Below are 21,148 nucleotides of genomic sequence, written 5' to 3'. Positions count from 1 at the left end.
AGCAAAACTAATTTTGTCTTGATATTTTTCATGCTAGAACAATCTTGATGTTATGTCTATGATTTCTTTCCTCCTTTTGGTCAAGGGGCAGACAAAATGTCCACACATCCATCATCTTTGGTCTCCTCAAAGAGTACCACACCCAGTGAACCAATGACTCAGCCCTTATTGCAACTTGATGTTTATTAGGACCATATAAATGGAAGCCTATAAAAAAAGCAAAGTACACAGGAAAAGTATTTGGAGCAGTCAAACCACATGAATAACACCACCATCACATCATTGCTAACCAACTATACACAACTACTCAGATATGAAACCTTTCATTCCTGACATTTAACCAGTAGCAGTCAATAATCGGTTACACAACAGTGAATTCTAACACTGAAAAGCACAAAACAAAAAATCACAATTAGGTGATATGAGTCCATGTGGAATGTAATGACACCATGGTGATGGTACTGTTCACCAGTGTATTGGCCAACCAAATCAGATACCTGGATCTCACCTGGGAGGAAAAAGAAGAACAGTGAGGAGATGAGTTCAGTCAGAAGTACTGAAGGAGCGTTTCTGTATTGGAGTCCTGTGGAGACATTTACACAGCCTGGACACTGAAGACAGTCGATAGCAGTCTTGCATGTAAAAGGCAGAAAAAACCTTACAGGTTTCCGTATGCATGGCATGTTGTCAGGTGTTTACAGTGGCACGGGGTTGGATGCATGTATAGCAGTGGTAGTTTACAATAGTTTTGATGGCAAAGCTCGAAACCATAGCAACGAAATGGACCCATGACAACAGGAACCATTTCTAGTCACCAAAACCCTTCCAACAGTGTGATGTGACTGTTAAACCCCTCCGCATATATGGAAGAAATAGCTTCAGGTTTAAGTTCAGTGGATCAAATGATCTGACTATGGACTGAATAAAACGTATAGTTACACTTAAATTGAAAATGTTTTAAGTGAAAATATAAAATGTGCCATTAAGCTCATTAAGGAAGTCATGTTCATACACAGAGACTTCAGAGATTATGCGAAACCTCTCTAAGTAATGCAGTTGTACAATGTGACTAATGATTAACGTAAGCAAGCAGTCCTTTATATAAACTTCAGAAAAATTATGTAAAAATTCTCCTTCAGTGAGACAGACAGACAACTCTGTTCACACATTCACAAAATAACCAATGGCAATGGATGCTTAAAAAGGCAAGTTCATTAATATTCATTGAACTTTATTAATATTAAGTAGGAACGGGGTAGTGCTAATAGATGGGAGTTGTCAGCTGAACTTGGTCCTTTGAAACGTCCACACGTCCTTTGAAATCTCTAAGGCTGGGGGATAAACCAGCATAAGGCACATTATATTCTAGCACGGACGTCATTGTTAAGTCATCATTAAACAAGAAAGCAGGAGGGAAAACAAATAGAACTACAAGAATCTCCACGCTCGTTACCCGCTAGTCACCATATACTGAACTGTCTCCATCATCTAGCACTTAGTTGAGAGAAGACACAGTAAAATCCAGCTCTCATATGCATTCATCCCAGTGCATTTGTGGAAGCAGAGGAATCATCTGGCCGTGTTAAAGCTACCACACCTCACACGCAATTATACATACAGTGCGTGTGTGTGTATTTTTTATATATATATGTGTGTGTGTGTGTGTGTGTGTGTTTGTAAAAAAATAGCTGTGAAGTACACAAGGTTTCCAGACAGGATATTTTGGAAAGAGGTCCTTCATCAGTGGTTGAGTAAACAAACTGCTTACATATTTATTTTGAGTGCAGCCCATGGGTAACCAGACAGTGACTTTTTGCTTTTCCTTGGAAACGTGTTTAAAGGACTTGGGAGTCGTAGATTGTTCTCCCTGTACAGACAACCATCCTCGTGTTAAAGCTTTAATACCACCGTTTCATGTCAACCCATGTGCCCGAGAACAACATCAAAATTGGACGATGGTCCAGTTGCTTGTTCTGCATTATAAATATGGCACATGGAGGAGACTCTGGGATCAGGGACATGTCCCACCAAAGCAAGGTGTATTGCTTAGCCAGCCAACTTTAATATGATGGAGCCCTGGGTTTTCTGTCTTACGCGGACCGGATCACTTTGTTGTGGGCTACGTCGCCTGTTCCGGGGCAGGTCAAGCACGACGTGCTGAATGTGCACCCGCTCCTGAACGGCGGTTAAAGATTTCTGGGTGGTGCAAACTGAGACGCCCCGCATCTCTGTGGAAATGGCTGCACCCTTCTGTGAAAATCCAGTGCATTTACAGGAGCACAAACTCCCGCGATGAGCACTTTGCACAGGTATTTAGAGATGAACACACACTCAGGCCGAGGTGGACACACTCTGGCCTGTTTTGCCCATCACCAAGACCTCCCCCGCTATCAGTCATCTGCATACAATCCGTTTTATACCTGAAATGTTTTTATTTAAAATATTTGAATCAAGTTAACTTTTTCCATGTTCAGTCTCAATATTCATTGCTGTGCTTGCAGCTAAAATAAACGATAACAGGACACTGTGGCTACAATTAATTAGACCCAGTGCTCTGTAGATGTTACATAGTCATTCTAAAATAGTGTATGTCTAGATATTATTTATTATTATTATTATTGTGTGGGAAGGGAGTTCCAGAGGAAAGGTATTGCAAACTAAACGACCTGAATGAGAGAATGTAGGAATGGAATAATTCTGCAGTATGAGGGCATGAAGTGCTTTAAAGGTTAGTAGAAGAACTTTGAATTGAATGCATGTAACTATGGGTAACCAACATAGCTGTTGAAGGATGGGGGTGACGCGCACCGATATCTTAGTGGGGACCGAGACTCTAGCTGCAGCAAGGCAAACTATCCAAACCCAGACCACGAGTTACGGTTGGTGGTGTTATACCAGCACCGAGGCAACGGCTTTGTGTGGCGAGAACTGCTCTAGCGGTCAGCGGGCTAGGATTTCACGTTCCTCCTCTAATACGTGAGCCGCCGGACTCCCTTATGGGAGGCCAGTCAGCGGTCAGTGGGAGTTTGTGAAGCCGAGACAGGTCAGGTGCCCTAGCTGAGGGGGTACGCGCCTGGTGAGATGGGGGAGAGTTGCCATTCATCAAAGCTGCAGGTTACAGAGGAGAGCTAGAGCCAGGGAGCTGCTTGCCGCCAGTGGTCTGGCACGCCGGACGTTCACCAGAGGAGGGCGATGGTCGTAAACGCTAGTCCTGGGAAGCCCGTGCCTCGAAAACGCGCGGGTTTGCTCTACACCAGCACAGCCAATTCCACCCTCCCTGGGCGGGAGTGACCTAGCAGGGGGAACGTGGGAAGATTGGGTGAGGAGGAATAAACGTATTTTTTGCTGAAGTATGTTGACTTGCTGGAGATGAGCGTGGGGGTTTTTGCAGGTTCACTCTGGCTGAGGGGTCAGGTTGTTCTTCTGGGGCTGGAAAAAGTCCTCCACAATGGCATCCACTAGTTTATTCAGCTCAGCTTTTAACTGGTTCACATCACTGAGAGAGAGTGAGAGAGAGAGAGAGAGAGAGAGAGAGAGAGAGAGTGTGTGACTACGTGAGGGAGGGAGGATTGAAAACATTTGGTGAGCAACGGGCAGAAATACATTAACCACTTGGTCAATCTTCAGTGTGTTTGGAAGGTCTGGATTCTGTGCATTTAAACAGTCTGAAATGCAGAGTGCACTTGTGTGCATACATGAGTTTAGGTTGTGCACATTTGATAAATGGAGTGTACTGGTAGAGTAGAGGAGGTGAACACAGACCCCCCCCCCTCCCCCAGCTTTGTGTAGTACTCTCTGACCTCTGACCTGACCCCACCCCCCCCCCCACCTCTGTGTAGTACTCTCTGACCTGTCCCCTGGAGCAGCACACAGCTCTGTGTAGTACTTGATCTTGGGCTCAGTGCCGCTGGTCCGCAGGGTGGCCACGCCCCCATTGGCAAAAGTAAATGTGATCATCTGACTGCTCTTACTGGTGGGGAGGATCTGAGAAAGAGAGAGAGAGCAAGAGATGCAAGAACTAATCTTAAAGATCATATGTCTCAACGGTTTAGGTGTAACCATGTTAGTAAAGAAACTAAACCTTTAGTGTAGCTTATGATGATCTGCATATAAAATCTGTTTCATATACATTTAAAATGGTACTTACCTGACGCTTTTATCCAAAGTGACTTACAATTATGGCTGAATACAATTTTGAGCAATTGAGGGTTAAAGGTCTTGCTCAGGGGCCGATTAGAAGTCAAGTACCTTAACAACTGAGCTACCACTGTCCCCATTGTTTCTTTGTTTGCTCTCCACCAGTATGAATGACAAAAATATGACTTAAGTACCGAACAAAAATAAATAAAACAATGACAACACGAAATTGCCACTAAAACACCAATATTTACTATAAAGACTTATAAGGCTTCACATGACACTCACAGCCTTGTGATCGGTTTGACTGCTGTCATAGCCCGTGGTGAGGTCTCGCACGCCGGTGATGGGGAAACCCTGGCACTCTGTAGGGTAGGAGTTCTCCCCGCTATAGTTCCGCAGACGCTCAAACAGACGTCTGATGGTCTCCTGCTCGTGACAGATAAAGTAGGAGTTCTTGGTGATGTGGTAGCCATATCTGGATGGGGGACAGGGATGGATATAGAAAGAGACAGAACGAATGGGATTTAATATTAACTTTTAAATTGAGTTGGACAAAACAAAATAACACAAAACCTGCTCTGTGGCTGTGTGAGATGCAGAAACACAAACCCCCACACTCTCGCACACAAACCCTCAAAACACGTCGATGCTGCCAGTCCGAATTAGTGTTTCTGCAGAGTAGCTGCCAGACTGGGACTCACTGGTCGTAGATGGCGCTGAGCTGCTGAGAGACAGAGTTGCTGGAGGACAGATAGGACACCATCTCCCCAGCGATGGCAGCCGCGCTCACGCCGTCCTTATCCAGCACCGCCGGGCTGCACATGTAGCCTGTGGGGGAAGCACAGCTCACGTAACACGCCGGCGGATTTGGAGAGATGAAGCCAACGGTGCATGAATGAGATTGGCCACCAATGAGCGCCATGATACGAACTGCTTCCAATTCACGTGCAGTCAAAATCCGTCTTTAGGAGCACGCGTCTCATTGCGTCTTTAGCAACACGCGGGTGTGGCCTTTATGACGCTGTTTCTGAGGATGGTTGTCTCTCCCGCAGCTGTTAAGGGACGAGGGTATTAAAAAGAAGTGAGAGGTGCGTTACCGATGGCCTCCTCGAAGGCGAACAGCACGGTCTTCCCCTGGTCCAGGAGCTGTTTCGCTCTGTTCCCCATCCACTTAAAACCAGTCAGCGTCTCCTACACACAGACAGACAGTGGGGGATAGATGATCAAAGCCTGTAGGGCAGGGAATGAACCACCCCTGCTCAAGGCTGGTATATGTGCCCTTCCTAACAGGCTGCTTGGAAAACAAAACGCTCGCATTTACCTGTAAACATCAGAGAATCTCCTACCGTTCTAAAACACATACGAACGTTCTGCGCTTTGAGAAGATCATTTCTGGTGGTTCTCGGAAGCGTTAAGGTGCAGCAGTGGCCGTGTGAAAGCGCTGGCCGTACCTCGAAGTGGAAGCCCTCTTTGAGGGCGATGGCGCGGAGGATCTTGGAGGAGACGGTGCTGGCCAGCATGTAGACGTCCTTCACAGAGGCGCTGGGCTCCCCCTGTAGGTGGCGCTGCTTCCAGCACTGGAAGAGCCACCAGCCGAGCAGAGCGCCGAGCTCATTACCAGAGAACACCTTCCACTCTCCGCTGCAGAGAAAGAGAGAGAGAGAGAGAGAGAGAGAGAGAAATACTTTATGGTACATGTCGGTATGTTTGGCAGGTGATGTCATTCCTGATTTGAGAGAGTAGTTTAGTAGTGCATGCAAATTTGAGATCAAAACATGCATACAAGACACACACCTTGGTTGTTTCTCAGCCATAGCCAGTCGGTCCGCATCAGGGTCATTGGCCAGAACCACAGAGGCTCCCTCTTTGTCTGCAAGTGCAAAGGACAAATTCTACACACACACACACACACACACACACACACACACAGAGTTCAATTAGTCATTACAATATTGTTAAAAACTACCCAACTCCACCTTCAAATGAACTTTCCTTTGCGGTTTACTCAGCAACAGACACTTCTTACGTGTGGCAGAGCAACCCTGGACACGGAGGAAGTTATTTCTCTCATTTCTCTCTGCTCTTAAACATTTCTGAAGAAAAATTGTCATGTTCCTGTAATCTATCAAAAAATATATATCCAAGAACCTAACCATAGCCAGAGATGTTTTAAAATTGTGTTCATGTTGCTTTGGGCCATTTCTCACTAAATAAGGTCAAAGTTATAAATGAATATCTATAAATCACTGAAGCACCAGTTTTCCATCCATATATATATATATATATATATATATATATATATATATATATATATATATATATATATATATATATATATATATATATACACACACACACACATACACATACATACATATATATACATACACACATATATACACATACACACATATATACACATACACACATATATACACATACACATATATACACATACACACATATATACACATACACACACATACATATATACACACACATACATACATATATACACACACATACATACATATATACACACACATACATACATATATACACACACATACATACATACATATATACACACACATACATACATATATACACACATATACATACATATATACACACATATACATACATATATACACACATATACATACATATATACACACATATACATACATATATACACACATACATTATATATATATATACACATACACACACACATATATACACATACATACATACACACATATACATACATACACACACACACACACACACCAGCACTCCTGCTCCCTCCTCAGGGTTGGGATACTCCACAGTGGGGAAGTCTGGGTCTGGATCTTTCTGCTCCTCAACAGCGCACGGGGGTCGAAGGTCAAAGGCTTTAAACGCGGCCTGGACAAACACATGGCCCACACCGTGGACGGAGGTGTGGACGACCTTCACCTCTGAATGCTTGTTTACCTCCCTGAGAGGAGGGAGAAAGAAAAAGAGAGAGAGAGACATGCAGGTAGAGTGCATGTGACTGTGTGTGTGTTTACACCTTCTGCACTAGAAAACCAATCTAGAAAAGATGTGCACCTGTAGAGGCAGTGGTGTTGTACAAACTGCAGGATGGTGTGTGTGTGTGTGTGTGTACCTGTGCAGACAATGCTGTTGTATGGACTGCATGTATTCTCGGTGGATGTCCTGGTAAGGGTCTTTGAGCAGGGGGCTCTGGGAGGCGGAGTCTGTGTCCCAGGACTCAGGCCATGGCAGCAGGTCCTCCTCTATAGCCTCTGAAATTCCCCTGTCATGGGGAGGAATGATCTGGGCCCCATTCTCCCAGTACACCTAACACACACACACACACACACACACACACACACACACACACACACACACACACACACACACTAACATTGAAAAATCCAATCAATAAACCTACAACAGACCAATGACTTGGTAAATTACTAGAGAAAACCGTTGATGGAACGTTTCAGGAAAGGGTCAGTAAGCCAAACAAGGGAATAAAAACAAAAACAAATGAACGGATGTACCTTGTATCCATTGTCCTGTTTGGGGTTATGGGAAGCTGTCACCATAATACCAGCACACAGGCCCAGATGAGAGACAGTAAAGGGCTGAGCGAGAGAGAGAGAGAGAGAGAGAGAGAGAGAGAGAGAGCGACATTAGACATTAGACAGACACTGACTGTACATATATTGGAGTCAATCAAATTCTAATCCTGGCATTATTTAAACTGAGCTCATTCACTGCACCCTTTTCACGTGGTTATGCACGCGGCTGTTTCTTTTATAAACTCCTCCCATAAAACGATCCGCTGCCAGCCCGTGTGCATGTTGCAAGCACATGATCAGGCGCTCCCAGCTCCATGACTGGCTAAAAAATGTAAAAGAACTCTTCTGACTGGCAGGCAGACAATAATTCAGTGTTTGAGAGACATCAAGTCACTAGAGCAGGAGATCTTATGGGAGATGGTGAGCACCACAGCAATAAGGAAGTATTTTCAATGTTCAGTGATATTTTTCACTTTCTCTGTCAAAACGCTGAATGAAAAAACAAAAAACTCCTAATACAGCACCAGTATGAACTTGAATGGAAGTAATGTTCCATAATCCTCTTTTGTCCACAATGGATTAAGTTTTTTTCAAAATTGTAGAGATCAATTATGAAGCATATTGACCTAGCAGACTCCAATTCTTCTAGTCTTAAAATATTTAGTTTATGTTGTTCACTATTCTGAGTCAAAAACCCAGTTGGAATCAGAAGATCAAGTGGCAGACCACTTGCAAAGAGTCAGAGTGTATTAAAAAATGGTAAAAAATTGTATGCATATGTGTGTGTGTGTGTGTGTGTACATAACTGGTGATGATCTAGTTGATCACTGGTGAACAGACACTCTCACCGGGGCCCTTTTTGTCAGACATCCCTCTTGTGAGCACTGTGTGCCATATACTAACCTGTGTCTACTCATCAGCTAATTATCAGACTAATTATTAGGACCTTAACGGAGTTGATGAGTGTGTTCAGTCAGCGATGGTAAGTCTCCAGGACTGGATGCAGAAGCATACATCACACTTATTGAAGCCCAAGCACACCTTAATGAAACTCCTATAGACTGATCACAGAGACAGGGCAGTGGAGCCTGGACTTCACAAACGTGTTTACGCACCACATAGGGTGTTGGGGTGAACACAGAGAACAAGTGAACAGGGACGCCACGGCCAACAAAGACAGCAGCTGCCAGGGCTGCAAAGTGCTCACTGCTGCCCCCGCTGGCGGTGTGCTGACGCGCGTCAAAGCCGATCACCACACCGCGCTCCTTCAGGTCTGCAAAGCAGCGCTCCAGATACCGACAGAGACCCTGAGAGAGAGAGAGAGAGAGAGAGAGAGAGAGAGAGAGAGTTTTGACCACATGCCTATCATTCAGCAGCCTGTGGGTTTGCAAAAAGTGCTGTTCAAACATGACCTCGCTAGTAAAATCACATGATGAAATTGTAGGACATGTTTGATGGAGGTGTCTCTTGTGGAGTCTCTGTCTCTCTCCCCTGTGTGGTCTGGATGATGGTGTGTATGGTGGACTTTCTCACCTGGGTGGTCTGGATGATGGTCAGGTCGTTCATGCGGGACACTCCAGGTCCCATGGCGGCTCTCAGTCCTGCCGTGCCGAACTCCATCCGAGCAGCAAAACACTTCCGCAGCTGCTCGACGGCTCCCTCCTTCACCATCTCTCGGACGAGCATGGCAGTCTTGGGGTTCTGTTAAAAAGACACACTATGTGGCAGGAGACAGAGCTACCAAACACTTCTCATCAAGGTCCACAGATATCTGGGAGGGTTTTACATACTAGGCTAGTTCTTTGAGTCGAATAAGTAGTTACTCAGAGTGCAATCTAGGTATTATTATTATTGTCATTTTAATTTGGTCTTAGTTTAGGTATGAAAACCATAACTGACATTATAGTAAAGGTCCAAGCTGCAATCTAATCCCCTGACTGAGGGATCCTGCTACAATGAAATATAAACCATTCATTCATCAAGCCTCCACTTTAACGAATTGGGCAAGACTGGGATCCCCCATCATACCCATAGAATTAGCAGAATTGGAAGCCTAATTGGCTTAATTTCACTCTCACACGCGCGCGCTGACACTTCTATATCTATTCTAGCCAAGTCTGCCTAGGTCACACAAAACACAACTAGGCACAGAAAACATTTCCGCTGACTAAATTCTGTTCCTTCATCAACTCATTACAAACCGATGTGACCAGACTGCCGTTTTCACTTTTGGTTAAATCAGGAGCCTTTCGTTACCGCTTACAACCAATGAATGAGTTTCACGTGTCCAAGCACCGGGTGGTAACGTTAGCGAAGCACGTCAGTCTGATTACTGCAATAGGAAGATCTCATTCAGGCGCAACTATTTTATTTCCGCATTTAAAAAGTAGGGTAAAAAAGACAGACGATCTTCTATGTTTTGGTCGTCATGTAGCTTAGCTAAGTACTCCAAAGAAGTACATACGCATTTCAAACCGAGAAGGTTTCCGGCAACTCCAGAATCTGTGTAAAGATGTAGGTTAGCTCGCGATAATCAGAAGTGTTTATCCTTGCTCATACACGTAAATAGCTTTTTCCCATCTGTCTACGTGGTTTGTGGAAGCATGTAGCGTATTTTTGTCAAAACTGTCAAAGAACAGCAGCTGGCTAAGCCCAGGTACACAGCTAGTTAACTAGCTTAGCTAGCTAGCTTCGCTGATGTTACAGGGCGAGTGTTAGCTAGCTAGAACATCCTACCTTACCTTGTCAAACTCTAACCACTGTTTGATGGCGCTGTCCAAACCGACATCTCCGGTGGTTTCCACGCCTTTATCCATGTTATCGTATTTTTATTTTTATTTTAAAAAAAGTACAGTGCAAGCAGCAGCGAATTCAGTAGCGCTACAGAAACACAACCACGATGTAGCGCTTCAGCGTGACCAACGCGCGAGCTGCCTGCAGCGTCACGCAGGATTTTGTCGCGAGTTGTACTGAGAAAACGTGACGACGATACTCATGCGCCAAGAGTTATTATATTAGGACGACCTGTTTGTAACTTAGGAGGTGAGGCTAGTTAGTACTGTAAATTCTTTGGGTAGAAAAAATAAGAATAACGTCTGAATATTGTTTCTTAATTCGAGAAACGTCTCGGACTAACTAAAATGTTTGTTATATACAGCTTCTAACTTCCATTACCAGAAGTCCACAATTTACTACCCAGATTAGGGTTGCCACCTGTCCCAGCTTTCCTGGGATTGTGCTTCCATTTATTAGTCAGAACCAGAAGAAATGTACTCGCTCTCCATTCAATAGGCTAGATCAGTTTCTTTTACCGTTTCTGTTTTTTGGGGTTTTTTTACATCACGCAGTCAGCCACTTAGCTGCCTGAGGCTCCTTGTGGACTGAGATCAAGACATACTTGGGGGACTAGTGGAATTGGGTAAAGCGGCAATGAACCAATAGCCAATTATGGTGAATCAGCTATTTAATGGTAACGTTTTTCTCCAGGAACAACCACTGAGGTGGGGGTGAGATGAAGATGAGATTGTATCTACTGAATCTGACAGGCCAGTCAAAAAGAAGCTGAAACACTCATTTTCAATAATGACTGGATGAAAAATGAAAAGAATACCTCATGGCTAAAGCTCACTCCTGGGCGATCCACTTTCAGGTACCTGCTCCATATGCTCAGTTAAAATTTTGATTAAAAAAGGGCCAAACCATACTCAAAAAACAAACCAAAAAAAACCCACTTTCAAATCACCTGACAAATAGAGGCAATTTCAGTATGACACTCTAGGTTTTCTGGCAAACACTGAAGGCAACCCTAACAGGGACCAATTTCATACAGACTCCACAATAAGTAGGAGCGGGACAGATTTCTTTATTGTCTGTGCTTATATCTGTGTGGAGGGAGCTCCGGTATAAAGGCCTTCCAAACACGCACATCCTCCCCATACACTGTGAACCCATTTTGAGTCATTATTAAACAGTGACATTGAAAACAACACAGAAAAGCTTTTGAGAAATGTACAGGGTGGGTAACCTCAAACCTCTGAATCATTGTGGCACAGCTAGTTCTGGATATCTGTGTCCCTATTTCTAGAGAAATGTTTATATCTTAAGACTAAAGGAGCACAAAACAGGCCCTGTTTGCTCTTTAGAGACTCTAGGTAGGTGATTCATGGCTGCTCACTGTCCCCATGGATCTCTCTGGAGCCAATACTGAATACTGCTTTGTTTTCATTGTGTCTCAGGCAAACTATCAGTGTTGCATGCAGGTCAGAGAGCATGACTGTGCAGCTAAGCAGCTGGATTCAGGAAGGTGACAGTAAATGTTATCAGCTGTGATAGCAGTTGAATGCAATGCTCGTGGCACAATGCAGTGGCTGTGTAATGCATAACATCCTACGAAACACCCCTGCCCTTCAAGTTTCCTTTTAATAGGCGGAATACTGCATTACAAAGCAAGACATTGCATTTCACCATCTATACATTCGTTTGATTCGCTTCTTCACTGACTGATCCATGCCTCCCAGTCAGGTCATGCTCTAATCTCTCCATGTGCTTCTGCAGACCTGGCTGTGTGTGGTAAAGTCCAGTGCATGTAGGGTTTGCAGGGTGCCTTACTGGGATACTGCATGTCAGCCTCCAGGAATGTCTATACAACCACAATCACACCCCGTAAGTGAAGGATAACGTTATGCTGCTATGGCAGTACGAATGTGATGATGGGAAAGGCTCCTTCCTCCAGGAGTTCTTGTAAATACTGATCAAGGCCAGTAAAGAAGAAATTATGTGAACTGGACAAATGGAAAACTGTGGTGTCCACCGACTCCTGGTGTATTATTTATCTGTCGTGACAGGCTTTCAGACACAGGTAATCAATGCTGAAGTTCAAACCGCTGTTTAAAAAAAAGTAAGTATTGACCGTTCAAAAGAGAAACATGTACTCTGAACTTCACAGCAAAGAAAATACTGAGTGGATGTAATGTTCACAGTACAAAGCTGAGTCTAAAAGAATAGCAGAACAGATAACTGGGGTTGCAATTAGACCCAAAATGCTATATTCATATAAATAAAACTGCCAGTTGCTTTCTAGAGAATTGAAATTCAAACAAAAAAATGTACTAAAATCAAATGAAAAAAAGGCCATCCATAAACACAAGGTCTACAGCACGGCCTCTGGAAATTCGAGTCACAGAAAAAGCAGCTGACAAAAGTACTATAAAACGGGTAATTTTGACATACAGTAGAGTTATTTCACACCTTTTGTATACCTTCCCAAAATATGCATAGTATAGTTACTGGCCCCTACAACAGAAAGCCACTACAGTCAGAATCTACAGTGGGTATTAAAAAGTCCATACACCCCCCTGTTTAAATGTCAGCTTTTTGTGAAGTACAAAATGAAACCAACATAAAAGGTCTAAAGCTTTTGTACCTTTATGGTGAAACTGCAACCAATAAAGTGAAACATTAAGAACCATTTTAGGGAAAGATATGTTAAAAAGTACATCAACCTGTTTAACAGGTGCAATCGCTAAACATACAGTTGAAGTACCTTCATTACTTCTATGATTCTGAGGCATGCTTTAGGTCATTGCCATACTGAAAGGTGAAACACCTCTTCATTTTAAGGTTTTGTATTAAAATTAGCTGGTATTTGGAGCTGTTCAGGAGCCCCTTCACCCTGATTAAAAACGCAGATCCAGCTGAAGGAAAGCAGCACCAAAGCATGATGCTGCCACCTCCACACATTGCCATGGGAACAGTGTTGCATGATGCCAACACCATGTCTCACCATGGGACTGTATTTATTTTCACCAAACATTTTTAGAAATTATGCCCCAGAGGTTCTCATCAGACCATAAAATTGTTCCATGTGGTTTTCGGTCATTGGATACTTTTTTTTTTTTTTGGCAAACTTTACCCAAGCTTGGATGTCTTTTTTTTGTGTTACAAAAAAGGCTTCCATCTTGCACACTACAATGTAGTCCAGATGTATTTAGGAGAATTCAGGAGATTGTTGTTGCATGTGGAGTAACCAATAATGGCCAGTGATTACTGTAATTCTTTCAACACTGCTGTATGCCTCTTCGCAGTCTCATCCATTTTAAAGGGAAATACTGTTCTTAGTAAAGTCACTGATTGTTGTCTTTACTATATTCCATGGTATATACAATGGCTTAATATTTTTGTAAACCTGAATGACATTTTCTAATAATTTAACAACTCTTTGTAGCCCATGGCCTTTCCAGTTGTACGTTCCCAGGAGGATATTAGGGACCTCCTCTAGTAGCAGCTGAACTTTAATTGTTGGCAGGTGTATATTAGTTAGTATTTAACATGCATTTGAATGTGATTGGTTGATTCTGAACACTGCCACATTGCCAATTATGAAAGGGTGTGCATAGGTAGGCAAGATGGGTCTACAGTTTCACAATAAAGGTTAAAAATACTGATATAGTTAAAAAAAAATTCCACAAAAACATGCCATTTTAACAGGGGTCTGTAGACACAATTTTATCCCCTGTATTTTATAATTTTGAGCCGTTTGATAATTGTGCTCAGTACAGACAGGAGAGGGAATAATTAATGTTACACAAAGTATTCTTCTCAAGCCGTTACACAGGGGAAGTGAGACAAAGAAATATTCCTGTGTCTCTGCATGTCTGTATGATAAAAAAAAGACACAAAATTAAACAAAAGAGAAACTAAATGTTCTTAATATATAATACCTCTACGGCCCATAACAGAATGTCCACCTATGCATTCTCAGGCAAGAAAAATACATTATTTTCATACCTAATGTGTAACAAAATATTTCAATACATTCAAATAGATATTTAAAGGTGCCATGGAATGGAAAACTTAATTTAATTCGGCATAATTGAATAAGAAGAGTTCTGTATATGGAACTGACATACAGTGAACTTATTCCTCCTTAAAATGCAAGTTCCCACATAAACAAAAGAGGGTGTTAAACTGTGCCAGTTCTAACATGTACGCACCCAATATTTACATACATTTACATACATAGCCCGGCCCACATTCAAGCCCAGGCATGGACCTGCAAGCCGAAATGTCAAAACATGTTCAAATGCACAGCCAAAACGTCAACACTTTATTGGCATCACAGCCTGTAAGTAGCTGTGTGCTTTGTGATTTTAATCCACATGTTGGTAGTTAAAGCCAGATCATCTTACACAAAGTTTTATAGTGAGCTAACAACTTTAATTTACTTTATATTGTTGCTGAGATCAAAAGCAAGTAGCAGATAGCTATCAAAATTAATTAAAGAGAGTGATGACTTATATTTAGATTTGTTATTTAACTCGAATAATTAAAATTATTTACACTGAGGTTTTTCTGCCTGTGTCCCATTCAAAGAAACATCCTGTGCTGTAATATAAATAGCCAATATAAGATGTATTTTTGTCAATCCCTTTGTGTGGTAAATTTCTAATTTAGATTTCATCAACAAGACACAACTCAGAAGCTAACGAGATTGGTTGCTTAGAGATATCCACTCCATAGCTAACTCATGCCTTCTAGCTAACATTAGCATCTTCGCCACTTCAGTGGAGATGATTGTTATTTGACAAGACATCTAGTCAATCTATTCAAATCAGTTTTGTTTGAGAACCAGAGTATGACTTGTTTAGCGTGATTGTTTTTCAGAGTACATCATATCAGCTCCTGCATACAAATGACGTAGGCTGCCAAACATGCTCTTGGCGCAGGATCCCAGGGAATGCAACTGTCCTCTACAACATCGAGACCTCACCTCTGAAGCATTCATTTCCAATCTCTAAGAAACTGGCCCAATATCTGTTTCCTCCTCCAATGTAGACTCAAACATATATGTTTGGTTGCGTAAATGGTCTGTGGTTCAACAGTTGTAGCAATATATTTTGGCATGTTGGTTCTGTATGAGCCATCACGCTGTCTCACTGTAAACCGTCCAGTCAGAGAGGTCATCAAATGACCCATTATCCCACCAAAAAAATGACCCATTATCCCACCAAAAAAATGGAGATAACATGTTTCATTCTAAGGGCAAATCATAGGGTCATAAACGGACATGTTAAACTGCATCCAGGTATTTTTCACCCAGCCCTTCTAAAGTCACATACCTTCTATGCAGACAATTTAAAATACGGAATAAATGTATTCTGTGGCACCTTTAAATATTTACAAAGAAACAGCACAATAAGTTTTCATTGTAGTGATTGTCAGTTTCTCAGTATGTCTTTTTTTGCCTGTGAGTTAGTGCATTTGCAAGCAACAAGCCTGACATTATTTTTTTTGTCTCCAACACCCATATATTGTGTGTGTGTGTGTGTGTGTGTGTGTGTGTGTGTGTATGCCTCTTTGGATGCTCTTGTTAGGTTACCCTGGCAAAAGTCCATTAACCTCCATATAATAGCTTAATTAGTTTACTTGTACAATCTCCTAGTTCAGATTTGGCAGTATTCCATACATATATGAGGAGTTGTTGCCTTAGGCTCAGATGTCCATAAGAAACACTCCTAGTTAGAGTTCCATTAGGTATAGGTCAGAGGTCAGAGGTCAGAGGGCAGTGAGTGTGCGGAAGAGCTGTGTGAGGCAAAAGACTGAAGTTGTGAGTGTGGTGCACTTGCGGGCCAGGAGCTTAACACTGAGATCTTGGCAAGTCCTCTTCCCTGTGGCAGTGCCCACATGCTCGGCTGCCTGTGCAAACTCCCGATAAGACTGTGCCACACCTGCGAGCCCTGCCAGGGCATGGACGTGCCGCTGTTGGCACCTCTGACAACTGGAGAAACTCAGACACACGCTGGTCAACTGCACCAGCGAGTTAAAGCTCTCGGATAACGTTTGCAGTGTCTCAGTCGGGGTCTGTCCGATCCTCACCACCTGCTGGCAGCCAGCTAAGAGCCCCCGTGCCTCCACATGCAGCCTGTGCTTGTTTTCTGAAAAGTGTTCTGCACATGTTTCTCTGGGGTGCTCCTGCATGCCATCTTGGTCCTTCGTGGCAGCAGTCAGGACTGTTAACAGTGTATCAACATCTCTCTGCAGCTCCAGGAAGCCCATGGGTGGTAATGGGTAACGCCGGGCCAATAACGCGACGATAGCATCCTCGTGAGGGTATGAGATGAAGCAGTCCGGGCCGTCAAGGGGCGACAGAGGTGGGCCTAGGTCCACAGATGAGGATGATGGAAGTACCATTCCAGGGAAGCAGGGAAGGGGGGAGGATGGGGAAAAGGAAGGGGAACCAGACAGTGATGAATGAGGGGCAGATGTCATTAACGCCGCATGGACGTTCTCACTTTGCTGTGTCCTGCAGGAAAATTCATAGACAGTCAGCTCATCGTCAAAGCTGTCACTGTTCAGGGCACCACTGAAGCAATTAGTGTATACTGCTTGGCATCCACAGACCTCCATGGGTGTGTGAGCACCCTCCAGAACCGTCTCACACCCCATGGCAAGGGCTGAACTGCAGGTAAATTTAGTCTTCTCATGAGTACATGGGCTAGGTAGGCCATGAGGCTGGGTACACGTAGGCTTGGATTCAGAGTTTGTGAAAATAGCCACATAGCCAGAGCTCTGAACGGGGCTGCTTTCTCCTTGCAATTCAGCAATCTCGTGTGACGTCACCACACCCCACAGTCCATTGAGGTTTTTTGTAGTAACAAGTTTTGATGAGGGGTTGATCTTGATGGAAGAAACTGGTTTCAAGAATGAAGGAGACTTTGGTGGTTGAGAAGGTTCTTGGGGTTCCCTTTTTTCCTTCTGCCCTTCCTGCAATTGAGGATTAGCTTGGCTTATTCCTCTGACCTCTTCAGTCACCTCTGTGACCTTCTCGGATATTATACTATCAAGAACCTCAGAGGTCAAGTCAGTTGTTGTCACATCCTCTGTTGCTTCTTTTGCAACCTCAAATTTGTTTATATTTGGTTGCGTCTCAGACAACCTCTTTGCTGTTGTAGTATTACCACCAACGCTAACATTACCAGTTAGCACTTCCTGGGAGCATGACAGATAGAAGGGTAATTTCTGGATCTTTCCCCGCAGTGTTGAAGCCGACAGGCGGCCAAGGATGCCTGATGAATATGGTGTAAGTAGGTACGCCTGGACAGGCTCCACAGATGGGACACTATAGGACAGTTCTTGGATGGATGCTATGCTAGATTTGGTAGTGTTATTGGATACTGGTGTTTTTGTGTGGATAAGAGGTTCCCTCTGAGAAAACAGGTGCCTTTGAGGTAAAAAAGGTGAAGTCCTCTCAACTGCAGCAGACAAGCTCTGGATCCTGCTTCTCAGTCTTGGTTCTGCTGGGACTTTTCCAGAGCCAATTTCCAGACTTCCTTTACCCCTATCATACTTTTGTGTGTTGGGGTTTGAAGTGTAGCATATGGTCGCAACTTGAACGTTAGACTGAGGTACTTGTGTTGGTTGCTGGAGTGAGCAACTTTTTTGGTCATCTGAAGAATCCCGGGAGAGATCTTCTGTGAGACATTGTTGGTCATTAGTCTTTACTGGTGAAGTGATATCACACTCCTCTTGCTTAGATGTGGCAAAGAACAAGTGACCAGTAAGCGACTCTTTAAACAGCCCACCCACTGCACCTTCTTCTGCATCAGGACTGCAGATGTTGCTTTCTATGGCTTTAACCTCGGAATGGGTGCAGACTGCTACAATAGCAGTCGAGGCAGTGGACATTAGTTCAGTGACGGATTTAAACTCCATGGAATCTGGTTCCATCAAGATAACCTGCTGTTTTCGCTGACTAGCCGTACTATCCAGGAGATGGTGGGTTCCAGGTCCACTCGGTTTGGGTGGTGTAATTGGTTTGGACTCCAGCTGTACAGGCTCCCCTTCAGTACTGGTTAGGGATGAGACTGTGGGACAAGAGCCTTGATCTGATAAACCACCCTCAAAACATGAGATCAGACTCTCAACATGGCTGTGGCATCCCAAGCCATGATTGGGGACTCGGTTGCAATCTTTTGTTTGATCTTTTTCTGGGAACGATACTAATGAGGTGTAATCTGTTTCCATGAAGGAACGACGTTTTCTGCATCTATTGTGGAGCCTAGAAAGTTTGTTTTCCATCTGGTCCTGTAGTTCGCCTTCCTTCTCGTCTGTCTTCTCTCCCAGACCAATCCTGATGTCACTTAGGTTCCGTTGGTTCTTTATGCTGCTTGATTCTGTAGAATTGTCTGGAAAGGGGAGAGTTACCAAAAAACCATCTCTAACCTCACTCTACATTAACTCTACATAAACACTTTTAGCCGGTGTCATACAGCAATACAGAATGCAGACAGTGTATATAATTAGCTCAAGGTTGATCTTATAAACAAAAATATCATAAGTAGTTTAGAGAAAATAATGTGTCCAAACCTGTCATATTGGCTGTTGACGAAGGCTCCTCAGGAGTTGTGAATCTGTCCTGGGCATCAAAAAACTCATCATCTGAGCTACTATCTCCAAAACCTGGTGGAGGCTGCAGGATTAGAATGGACCTGGTGTCCTTGGCTTCCTCTCTTCCAGATTCACCCTTTTTGTCCTGAGTGCTGGGAGACAATTGTGTTCTGGGGAGGCTGTGAGCACTGTCAGGTGTCACGTTGGCGCAGATGTTGTAGTAGCATCGGGCGTCGCCTTGCTCAAATGTAAACACATAATCTCCTTGAAGCGGTGGGTCACTTCCAGAAGCTTCCTCAAACACCTCCGCTCTTTGTTCTTCATCCTCACCTACCTCCTTTTCACAATCCTCATCCTCACTGGCTTGAGGGGGACTGGGCAGATACTCCGCAATGCTGGACAGGGCAGCAAAACATTCGAATAGGTCGTCGTTTCCTTGGAAATCAGTAGAACTCAGCTCACCATGAAAATCGGCATCCTGACAGTATGGCTCTCCTGGACTTGGCAACGACAGGGAAGAATCCGACTGAAAGCAGTGACTTCCTACGTGCAGCTGGCTTGGGTGGCTGAAGGTCAGATAGTCATCCTCCTCCAAGGCATCAATGGAGTCACTGGACATGCTCGTTAGGAAACGGGATTCTGTATGGCATGAGTCTGACGCCTCGGATGATTGGTCGTCCATGGTGATTACGCATGGTGGCTCCACCTCCTTCTCCTGTTTTTCTTCATCCTCCTTTTCCACGTTGTCTTTTTCTTCATCGGTTTTTACGTACGTCTCTCCTTCACTTGCATGCAAGAACTCAGTCAGTTCCTCTAGAGTTACTTTCTCTGCATCAGCTGTTTCATTCTGCCCTATTTTTTCATTCTTGGCTTTCTCCAGTTCATTTTCTTCCTTAGCATTTTTTTCTACCTGCCCTACAGCTGCTAAACTGACTGCTGCCACCTGTTGATTAGTCTGGGTAGCACCAGAATCCCGAGAGAGCAGGGCATTCACATCTGTGTCAGAGTCTTCGGAATCGCTGCCGCATCGTGATACATAACCTATACAGTACATACATAAACAAACCAGCACTTCATTATACAACTACTGTTTAACAATAAATATTTTCTATAATATTCACTTTTAGTACATATCTTAAATGAAGCAATTACCATCCATAGTATCATAGTCCATAGTATCAGCCAGCAGTATTACATTTTCACTTAATGGGAATATACGTATACTTTGCCTGGATCCCTTGGGAGAAGTACTAGCATAGAATCCAGTGTATGTAATATGTGGTTAATCTATTCAGCATAATGTACCTTCCTCTGCTGATATGCGGTGGCTCTTAGACTGGGGTGTCCAGGGGAACACACAGATTTGGGGATCTACCAGCAGTTTACAGTAACCAGCCACGAGACACGACAAGTCCTTAGCAGCCACTGATTCCAATAACAGAGTAATGGGCTGCAGTGGGAGAGAGACAGAGAGACAGAGCGAGAGAGAGAGAGAGAGAGAGAGAGAGAGAGAGAGAGAGAGAGAGAGAGAGAGAGAGCGTGAAGTTGAACAGGTATGATTCGGGTGATAGAGGTAGTGAGCAATGTGTGTGTGTGCGTGTGTGTGCGCGCACATTCATGCTGGTTTGTGTGTGTTGTGTGTTGATGGGCCTGTACCTTTATGTCCTGCATGTAGATCTTGACGAGGCTAACATGCTCTGATTCTGGAAGAAGTTCTACTCTACTGATGCTCTGGAAGTCGGTCAGCGTGGCCATGATGCTCATCTTGTGATTTATCACATGACTCACTCCGTATTGTGCCCCCACCAACAGACTCACCATAGACTCCCGGTCCTGCAACTGAGACACAGAGAGAGAGAGAGAGAGAGAAGGAAGTGATGTGCATGTGCAGTGTGAAACAGAACATGAGGGTTCTGAGCCTGGATCCTGATGATGATCTCTAGTTCCACTTCTCTCTCTCTGATCATGTGCATGCAGATTAGAGACCACACAATACTGCCTTCCAGGATCCTGGACATATTGAAATGTTACTGACATCATGAGCTGTG

General features: G+C 43.7%; 2 protein-coding genes across 10 annotated transcripts in view; both read right to left on the bottom strand.

Moving 5' to 3' along the window:
* Window positions 1–165: 165 nt before the first annotated feature.
* pgm2 (phosphoglucomutase 2) lies at window positions 166–10,658 on the bottom strand. Of its 3 annotated transcripts, none has more exons than XR_014123798.1 (14): window positions 10,457–10,657; window positions 9,249–9,416; window positions 8,831–9,022; window positions 7,695–7,778; window positions 7,295–7,488; window positions 6,934–7,123; window positions 5,935–6,032; window positions 5,592–5,781; window positions 5,238–5,331; window positions 4,842–4,968; window positions 4,426–4,615; window positions 3,851–3,984; window positions 3,074–3,496; window positions 166–508 (listed from the first exon to the last, which is right to left on the bottom strand). XR_014123798.1 is itself a non-coding variant. In XM_027026438.3 (14 exons), the coding sequence occupies exons 1-13, from the start codon at window positions 10,529–10,531 to the stop codon at window positions 3,394–3,396; spliced, it is 1,839 nt and encodes a 612-aa protein (XP_026882239.2). In that variant the 5' UTR covers window positions 10,532–10,658; the 3' UTR covers window positions 166–508; window positions 3,365–3,393. The 3 variants fall into 3 exon arrangements, 2 of the variants coding, with proteins under 2 accessions (XP_026882239.2, XP_026882237.2); XM_027026438.3 differs by having other exon boundaries at window positions 3,365–3,496; window positions 10,457–10,658; XM_027026436.3 differs by having other exon boundaries at window positions 166–3,496.
* A 1,457-nt stretch (window positions 10,659–12,115) lies between these two features.
* frmpd1a (FERM and PDZ domain containing 1a) overlaps window positions 12,116–21,148 on the bottom strand; it is a 27,699-nt gene continuing 18,666 nt past the window's right edge. For all 7 annotated transcript variants that reach the window (XM_081714291.1, XM_081714295.1, XM_081714297.1 and 4 more), the window contains 4 exons: window positions 20,757–20,939; window positions 20,406–20,550; window positions 19,080–20,141; window positions 12,116–18,898 (listed from right to left, as the gene is read on the bottom strand). In XM_081714291.1, coding sequence (XP_081570417.1) covers window positions 16,269–18,898; window positions 19,080–20,141; window positions 20,406–20,550; window positions 20,757–20,939 — 4,020 coding nt within the window. In that variant the 3' untranslated portion in view covers window positions 12,116–16,268. The remainder of the gene's footprint in view (window positions 18,899–19,079; window positions 20,142–20,405; window positions 20,551–20,756; window positions 20,940–21,148) is intronic.

The sequence above is a fragment of the Electrophorus electricus genome, chromosome 5 (assembly GCF_041902795.1).
Source record: "Electrophorus electricus isolate QZ-2024a chromosome 5, ASM4190279v1, whole genome shotgun sequence".
Lineage (NCBI taxonomy): Eukaryota > Metazoa > Chordata > Actinopteri > Gymnotiformes > Gymnotidae > Electrophorus > Electrophorus electricus.
This window is presented reverse-complemented; position numbering and strand designations above follow the sequence as displayed.

What these genes read in the sequence shown, in the direction of transcription:
- pgm2 (XM_027026438.3), bottom strand. Translation starts at nt 10,531, where the DNA reads ATGGATAAAGGCGTGGAAACCACCGGAGATGTCGGTTTGGACAGCGCC. An exon ending in TCACCCCAACACCCTATGTG is followed by an intron (nt 7,779 to 8,830) that starts GTGCGTAAACAC and finishes TCTCTCGCTCAG; the next exon opens with CCCTTTACTGTCTCTCATCT. An exon ending in AAGAGGGCTTCCACTTCGAG is followed by an intron (nt 5,332 to 5,591) that starts GTACGGCCAGCG and finishes GTCTGTGTGTAG; the next exon opens with GAGACGCTGACTGGTTTTAA.